Consider the following 9544-nt stretch of genomic DNA (forward strand, 5'->3'; position numbering starts at 1 on the left):
CAAGAATTACGTTGACCCTATCGAGATAGAGATTAGGGATTAACATGCATATTGTTTTCACGTAAACAAAGAGCTTGATGGTAAACCATGGTACTACGACATCAAATCACTTTTTCCTCAATACGGAAGTCCTGCATAGGAGGACCCCTAGACTTGGGTCTGTTAAGATGTGTAGATGCCACTGAAGCAACCGGATTGCTAGAAGAAATACATGCAGGAACATGTGAACCCCACATGAATGGCTTCACCTTAGCCAAAAAGATTTTGAGAGCTGGATACTTTTGATGACCATGGAAAGCGATAGTATCTTCTATGTGCAGAAGTGTCACCAGTGCCAGATCCACGGGGATTTCATTCGGGTTTCGCCTAAAGAGTTAAATGTAATGGGTTCGCCTTGGCCATTTGCCACTTGGGGCATGGACATGATTGGACCTATAAAGCCTGCTGCATCAAATTGGCACCGTTTCATCTTGGTAGCCATTGACTACTTCACCAAACGGGTCGAAGATTCTACATACAAGGCCGTCACTAAGAAAGTAGTGGCAGATTTTGTCTGTAACAACATAGTTTGCCGATTTGGGATACCCGAGTAAATAATCACTGACAACGCAGACAATCTCAACAGTGATCTCATGAGGGAAATTATTGAGAAGTTCAAAATTGTTCACCGTAACTCTACAACCTACATTCCACAAATGAATGGAGCAGTTGAAGCAGCTAACAAAAACATCAAGGGGATTCAACGAAAGATAATGGACGATCATAGGCAATGACACGAGAAATTATCCTTCGCCTTACTGGGTTATCGGACCACCATGAGGACATCCATTGGGGCAACGTCATACATGTTGGTATATGGCATCGAAGCTATGATACCCGCAGAGGTCGAGATACCTTCTTTAAGAGTCATCGAATAAGCCAAGTTAGATTATGAAGAATGGATACGGGTCAGGCAGGAGCAACTCATGCTCATCGATGAGAAGAGAATGAATGCGATATGCCATGGTCAGCCATAAAAAATCGGATGGCCAATGGATTCAACAAAAGGGTGAATCCTAGCCAGTTCATACCGGGGCAGTTGGTTTAGAAGAAAATATTCCCTCATCAAGAAGAAGCTAGAGGAAAGTTCGCACTGAATTGACAAGGTCCTTACGTGGTCCACCGAGTGTTGTCGAGTGGAGATCTAATCTTGGAAGAGATGGATGGAAGAGTCAGCCCAAAGCCTATCAACTCAGACGCAATCAAGAGATACTATATCTGAAGACAATATAGTTAGGTTTTGGCTGTAATAGAACTACGCTCGACCGAACTTCCCACGGAGGGATACGTAGGCAACCTATGCAGGGTTCAATTTTTCTCTCTCTCCCCCCCTTTCTTTTGTAATAGAAGAATCCAAATATCACTTTGCATGTACTCAGAGTTATGCCACGACTTGATTTCCTTTGAAAGGTATACGTAGACAATCCTCATCGGATTCAGTCATCTTTTGGATACATAGGCAGTCTGAGTCAGACTCGGCCACTTCATTTTCAATCTCATCATTTTGCATATGTTGTAATCGAACTACATTCTGACATGATTCCATTTGGATATGTAGGTTGCCTGAGTTAGGCTCGGTCATCTTCATCATATTTTTCTTTATCTTTGTCGACGAACTACGTTCAGGCCTGATTCTATTTCGAATATGTAGGAAACTTGAAAGGGTTCAGTCATAACCCTAGGAAACCTTTGTAATGCGTTAGTTTAGATTAGGACGCAACTATAGCAGCAAGAAGACACTTCGTCAGAAGCATCATGAAGGATCGACATCAACAAGATAGAATCTTTAAGAGACAACGCTCACGTTAAAGGAACTTCCAAAACATGTAATAATCCGGAAAGATGGCATTTTCCCTAAAACAAAAGATTTTTTCAAAATGTTTTCTAAAGATATCATAATTCGCTCCACCTACCGAACTTCTTGGCTTAACCTCATCAAGATCGGGATAAGGCCAGGCCTACGGTTGACACAAACCAATGCCCCCCAATAAGAATGTTTCTTTAAATGCAGGGCCAACACGATATCAAGGAATGTTGGAACACACTGGGGCAGATGACGAGTATCTTGGAACCAAGACGCTGACACAGATGAAGCATATCGTATATAGCAAACTGTCTGCTCAACTAAATGGAGCATGTTGTATATAACGAGCCACTGGTCCTGCCAAGCGGAGCCATGTATATAGAAAAATGTTCGCTCAATCAATCAGAGCACCCTGTAAAAAATCGAGGCATCAGCTTCGCTAACTGAAGCTCTGTATATAGCAAACCGTCTGCTCAATCAATCAGAGCGCCCTGTACAAATCGATCTGTCGGCTTCGCCAATCGAAGCCCTGTATATAGAAAATTGTTTGCTTCACCAAAGGGAGCAATCCGCACAGCCACTCCACCACATTGGAGATCAGAGTAGACAACTGCAAACCTCGTTACCAGCGTTCTGCCAATCGACGACCCAATTTAGTTTCACAGTCAAGAGTACCTCTTGGGAATGCTCCTTATTTCTTATTTATTTCGAATGTTTTGATGTTTTTGCTCATGCAGCTTACATGCATGGTTACATTTCAGTACAATCACTCCCATCATGCGGAAACACTTTATATTTCAATGCAACCTCTCCCTGCAAGCGAAGTTGCATTCTACATTACAAGTCAACTACTCCCATCGTACGGAGAACTCCCAACATGAGGAGACTTAATGCTCCGACAGCTACGGAACGGTACACAGTTCGGCTAATAATCAAGTCAAATTCAAGTATCCCATCATACTAATCCCAAATTACTGCTAGCCGGCAGTCAGACATTATCATTTCTGCATCATTTATATCACATCTTAACATATTCTGCATTTCAATATATGGATATGTGTGTATTTCATTTTTTTTGTAGGAACAAACATCACAAGGTGGAACTCCTTCTAAGCAGCAAACCAATCTACAATGCTATGAGGGACAACGAACTCATAAGCAGGCCAAGTATCCGAGCTCAAACTCAAAACGATTAGTAGAATTCTTCAAATTTTTTAAATCAAGCCGAAATTTAGATATCATGAGTACCAAATCTTCTGTCTCGCAGTATCGTCATAATACAATACTAGGTCAATTATTATGAGTATATCTTCCCTAACATCTTCACTTCATAACTACACGAGGCCTGATCCTCATTAAGGCCGAGGTATGTAAGCAATTCAAAGCTAGAATTCAGCCCCAACTCCCCAAAAATCATTTCGAAATCTTTCTTAACTCCTAATCCTACAACTCCTAATCTTCCTTAACCCAAATGCCATTCTTGAAATGTATGCCTAAAGTCGGGAAAAAATTGGCTTTGGTTCAATTTCTTTGCCCGAAAACTCTTTCATCGTCTCCGGTCAAAGAGGGCCAGCTGTTGATGATCAATTTTGACCCTCCCTTTCAGAATTAATTTATTTATACTTAATAATTCGCAATGAATGTTTTGAAATATTTTCAATCAATAATATCTATTTTTACAAATTAATTAAGTACTAGTAGTTTTGAAATTAATAATTTAGTATTATAATTATAATTACAAAATATATCGTACAAACTATTTTAAGATTATTCAAATAACTTTTATATACATCACAATAGGCTTTATAATTTATTTAAATAATTACTCCTTAATTTCTAATTAATTAGATTACTATGTTAACGATTCGAAATTAGTGTTTCAATTTAGAAAAAACAAGTATTTTGTAAATAATTAATTGCAATAATTAGTATTATATTTGATAAATATAATTATTACTACATTTTATTGAAAATAATTAAGTTTTTTTAAATTAATTTCAAAGGGGTTAAAAGGCTATAATTGTAATTTATTAATTAAACACAAATTGGCAATCTTTTAAATTAATTCTAGCCCAATACACAAGCCCAATCCGAAAATAACCCAGTCCAAACAAACCCTCCAATCCACCTTGGCAATCCATGCTACTCCCTTTAACCCAATTAGAGCTTTCCATGTCACCCGTCTCCAACACACATAAAACAAACACAATTGATCTGGGCCATCTGTTTCTTATCAACGACCCATGATTTTTTACTCCATTTCTCTTTTATATTAAAGCACCCAACAAATTTAATCGTATCCGTTGGATCACAATGATCAAACAACTACCAAAATTCTCCATAAAAAACGTGAAACTCTAAAATATCATGACCGTTGATCTAAAAGATCAACGGCCAAGATCCCATCCCCTATCTTAAACCTAGAGACAACCCCAACTATACCCCCTAACCCTAATCATTCTTACATTGACCGACAACCTCTCTTTCCCTTTCTCCCCCTTTTCTCTTAACCTCACAAGCTCCAATCAATCAAAAAGCCTTGCACAAATTCGTTCAAGGTCATGAATCGATCAGGAAATCATCTCCTTTGTCTTCCCGATCCACGATTCTCATCGATCATGATTGTTTGATCACACTATACAAGCATGTTTTAAGCTAATTAGATTTCTATACCACCTCTTTGTGTACTCTAAAGGTTACCATATACTTGACTTAAGTCATGAGATTTGGTTAAGACATGTTCATGTTCTGGTGCTTCATCTGTTGTGCTAAAGTGCTACAATTAGGTTTCACTATACCTGGAATCCATACTTGACTAGCTTAACAGATTCCCCAATGTAATGATACTTATACCCCCTTTCTTGAAACTCATATAATGACACTATTAGCCTGATTCTATGAGGATAACATCCTAATTCATCTTTGTAATAATATGACTTCTGCTAAGTGTACCATGTTGGTTTTCCCTTGGATACTCTGCACTTATTTGTTCTTCAAATACTTCTGCTTGTCCCTCCTAATCATACACATGCCTACATTGACCTTGAAACATCATTTAACTCATCTTAAATGAACTATGCTTAACCTATGAACTTAAAGTGAATCTTCTGTTGCTACTGTTTGAGTATAACAACATGCTTTGTTCTCCAAAGAGATTAGTATGAAGTTAAAAGCTTTTATAAAGAAGTGATCATGCCATTTTTTTAGAATGAGACAGGACTGTTAGCCCTAGACTCTGCTAATACTCTTTAAAGGTTCTGATTGAAGTTATTAATCTGTATCTCTAACTGAAGTTTTTAACCTGTATCTCTATTAACACTCTTTAGAAAGTTTCAATTGTAGTTGCTAATCTGTAGTTCTGTTAATACCCTTCAGAAGTCCTAATTGTAGTTGATAACTTGCATCCCTCTTAATACTCCTTAGAAGTTTAACTGAAGCTGTTAATTTATATCTTTGTTAATACGCTTTATGATTTTCAATTGAAATTGCTAGCCTATATGTATGATAGAAGTTAAGACTTAGTTATAACAAATCCTTGATTAATGTGATTGAAGGCAATGTAGTCATGAACCTGTTATGAGTTTGAACTATGTACCTCCTTTATTCTTAAGAGATGTGATTTCAGGTGTTTGGCATTTCTAACAGTAATCTGATAATGCTCTTGTCTCTATGTGTGGTTGAGGTTGATTTCCTTTGAGCATACCTATCATGTTATGTTATTCATGGTGAAGCATATGCTTAGTTTCGAAATGTGGTTACAACAATGTGAATTGGCTGTTTTATGATCATATGGTATTCTGTATTAGTTGTTATGAGAAATGTATATACTCCTATGGTGTGGTATCACTGTGGTATAGGGATTTACATTGACTGCCTCATTAGAACCTAAACCTATAGGGAATAGTAGGTGTGGGTATTAGGGGTATTTGGGAGTAGATTTTAGTTCTTGGTTAAGCTACTCATCCTGACACAAGCACTGCCCTGGGCCTTGAGACCCTTGGGAACTTTGAAGTGTCAGGGATCTAAAGAGTGCGTTGTCCTTGAATGAAACTCTACCCTTAGCCTCTAATCTATTTATATTTGTTACTCCCTATAGGTTTAGTTTTTAATGACAACAAAAGTTTTTCAATGTGAATCACTTTGTCGTATGTGACCCCACACTAGTTTAATTTTTATATTCTGGATTACTATTAATTATTATATTTTTTTCAGGCCCATATTAGTTTATTTCATGTGTAGCTGTGTGCATAGAGTAACACATCTAGTGACTTTCTCTCTTTCTTGAACATGTATTACAATTGGGCATGCCGAGTTCTCAAAGAACTCAGGCCTAAGTCTTGTACCTGCGCATTTGGGAGTCTAAAGTTTGCTATTTTCCGTTCCTGCTATTTGATGGGCTTGCTTCTTTTCAGGCCCAAACCAGAGTCCTTTTCTCTTCCTTTATTGCTTATTTAAATTTTACTGTCCTTATTTCCCACATGTATATGTAACACTTATCATATTAGATTTAATGCTTTATTTTATCTCTTTGAATCATGTGAACAATCTAGGCAAGTCCTAAAAGACATAGGATTAAAAAGAAGTGTTAGACTTAGTAGTAGATAGTTATAATTTTCTAGATCATATACTGTTTATACTAATAATCTCTACTAACAATTTTAAGAAGTCTTTTTGAAACCAAGCAGCTTTAGCAAAGGAAGGCAATCTTCTCTTTCAAAAATCAGAAACGGAATTTGAAAGTCGACCTTCTAAAATCGAGTTTTTCTAAATAAGTGACATTGCCCAGTTAAAGTGCTTCCAACAATTTCTTCAAAGTAAAATGAAGTTTGAAAACCAAGGTATATCTTAGATCCACTTTTACAATACTGTCACGACCCAAAATCAACCGTCGTGATGGCGCCTATCGTGGAACTAGGCAAGCCAAATACTCAACCAGTTCAACCAAATAAAAACTTTGAAAATTAAACGGAAGCAGTTAATATTTAAGAAAAACCCTTTAAAAATGAAATAAAACCCCAACGCAATACAAATATCTCCCAAAACACCGGGTTGCCACCGAGTACATGAGCTTATATACCAGGATACAACCTACTACAATGTCTGAGGAATAAGAACTGAAATACAAATAAAGATGATGAAGGAGAGTCAAGGCCTGCGAACGCCATGCAGCTACGTCGATAGTCTCCGAGATCTCGACTCCTCACTCAGCAGCCGCCGTAACCAGAAGTACCTAGATGTGCACACGAAGTACAGGGTGTAGCGTGAATACAACCAACTCAATAAGTAAAAAGTCCAAACTTTGGACTAAAAGTAGTGACGAACTCAACCGGCACATTTCAATATAGAAAATGACAGTGCAGAAATGTAGACATGCTTTCAAGTTCGATAGATATCTCAAAAAAGTAAAATGGATCAAATCTGAATGATATGAAGAATATAACTCCTCTACTTCTATATGTCAATGCTGTATGTAACACACCATGCTAACAGCCTTATGTGCTTACACTCTCAAATGCTCAATCACTCAATACTGTATATGGCCATTACGGCCCAGGGAAGATCCATCCCGGAATATATACATCACTGACCATCAGTCACCCAGTACTGTGTAGGGCCAATCCAGCCCACGGAGAAGATCCATCTCCAGGTATATAATGCTTCTGACAAGATCCATGTCCAGGGAAGATCCATCTCTCTAAATAATCAACCACGCTCACTGGGGGTGTGTGTGTAGACTTTGGAGGGGCTCCTTCATCCCAAGCGCTATCATAAATCTGTATAACCGCTGCGGCGTGCAGCCCGATCCCATAAATGTCACTCATAGTCAGGTCGTCTGTTGATACCCAATTTTGCCCTCATATTTTCTCAAAAATATATATATTTATACCTTTCAAAACATCATTTTACATCATTATTTAGTTTAAAATCTATACAATCATTTTTATATAATTTCTTATAATTTTTAGAGCTTTAAAATTAATTTTTCTGTATTTAAATTTCTTGAATATTTATTAATTACTCCTTCAAATTATTTTATGATTACTTAACTACTTAAAGTTATTATGTTTGCACCTATAATACATGTTTCAAATATTTTACTTCATTGTATGTAATTACATTAATATTTTTAAGCTATTTGCGCAATTTTGCAGTAATAGCCGATGTTTGTACAGAAATGCTCTTTATTTATATTAGTTGTGCCAAAATAGCATTTTATATTTTTATAATATAAAGTTATTATTTTTAATCATTTTAGTGCATAAATAATATTTTTATTTATTTATCAAGTATTTTGGGTATTTAAATAATAGCCCAATTTTAACCAATTTTCGGACCAGAATTAGCCCAATTACCCCAAGCCTAAAACCAAACCACTTTTTGTTTAAAATAACCAGGCCGGTAACCCGTTTAAATGACCCGCCCAACCCCATTCTTCCATCTTGGCTGTTGATCTCAAATGATCAACGACCCCTAATAAACTAACCCCTTCTCTTAAATCCGACCCCCTAATCCTAGAGACCCATTGTCTCTACCCAGCCTCCCTCAAACGCTCCTCCTCCCACCAGAAATACCCTAATCGCAGCCTTCTCCAAATCTTTCCCTAATCCCGTCGATAATGGGATTCTCCTATCATTCACTTATCATACTAGTGTTTCTCCACTACTGGGTGTTTCTCTATGGTATTACTTAGTACTTGCCTAAACATGGGAAGTACCATCTCTCTGATTCTGCCCATTTACTTCAACCGTTTGAATTTGGACAATATCTAGTCCATATACATCAAGACCATGGCTATATGGGTCCGATTAGCCAATATTTCTGGCCAATCTTTGATTTCTGTCAACTAAGGTTTACCTATTTTTTTCCCTAATCCATTTTTTATTGATTCTGCATGTTAATACTTCCTTATGTATGTTTGATTTTACAGTTTTCCTTATTTACTTATTTGATTTCTGTCACTATATAAATCCCTCCCCATTCCCCTTTGAAAAAGGGACCGAATCGAGATAATCTCACTAAAATTTGAAGCTTTGCTCTTTTAATTCCTTCATTATCTTGTTTTGTGTTTTGTGTTGGCCGGCTGAAAGCCATGGCCACTGAAAGTCTACTGTTCGAACTTTCTCTTGGTGCGAGCATTGCCCGAGGTTATTTCGAAGCTCTTGGGAACTTTGACGCATCGAGGTTTCTGGGTTCTTGTGGATCTTTTGTTCTTTAATGTTGTCCGTTTAACTGGTAAGCTGCTTGACTTTTACAATTTCATCCTATGTGTCTTTGATTTACATATGTTCTCACCTCTGATATCCACGGCTTAATATGTTTTCTAGATTACTTTTGTGTACGATTATGTTAATTCTACTTTGTTCTATGTCTCTTTATCATTTAACTTCCTCCTAATGCTGCTAGTTCTGAGATTTGCCTAAGTCTAACTTGGATAATATGACCCTCTTAAGTTTGTTTAGCTAGTGTATTGGTGCATGAATGTTCCCTAAAATATGCTTATTTCCTTTGTCCTTAATCTCTATAATGAATGCTTCACACTTGTGCTTGAACTTCCTATGTTAATTATGATACGTTCCCCTGCTATTGTGTCACTCAGCATGATCCCCATACCCCATTAGTGATTGAATGAGATCTTAACAGTAACCTCAACTTGTTTTCCTTTTCCTGTTTGAACCATTTTGTTGGTTCAACCAACGCTTC

General features: G+C 37.1%; 1 protein-coding gene across 1 annotated transcript; it reads left to right on the plus strand.

Annotated features, from left to right (window-relative positions):
- The first annotated feature begins 383 nt into the window (after positions 1–383).
- Positions 384–773, plus strand: LOC138909946 (uncharacterized). The gene is made up of 2 exons (XM_070201165.1): positions 384–555; positions 613–773. Exons 1-2 carry the CDS (start codon positions 384–386, stop codon positions 771–773), a joined length of 333 nt encoding a protein of 110 aa, XP_070057266.1.
- Positions 774–9544: the final 8771 nt, after the last annotated feature.

Source organism: Nicotiana tomentosiformis, chromosome 1 (assembly GCF_000390325.3).
Source record: "Nicotiana tomentosiformis chromosome 1, ASM39032v3, whole genome shotgun sequence".
NCBI classification, from domain to species: domain Eukaryota; kingdom Viridiplantae; phylum Streptophyta; class Magnoliopsida; order Solanales; family Solanaceae; genus Nicotiana; species Nicotiana tomentosiformis.

Bases quoted from the DNA above. Each gene is read 5' to 3' on its own strand.
- LOC138909946 (XM_070201165.1), top strand. From the start codon at position 384: ATGGGTTCGCCTTGGCCATTTGCCACTTGGGGCATGGACATGATTGGA. The intron at 556-612 runs GTAACAACATAG...CTGACAACGCAG, and splicing joins AGTAGTGGCAGATTTTGTCT to ACAATCTCAACAGTGATCTC.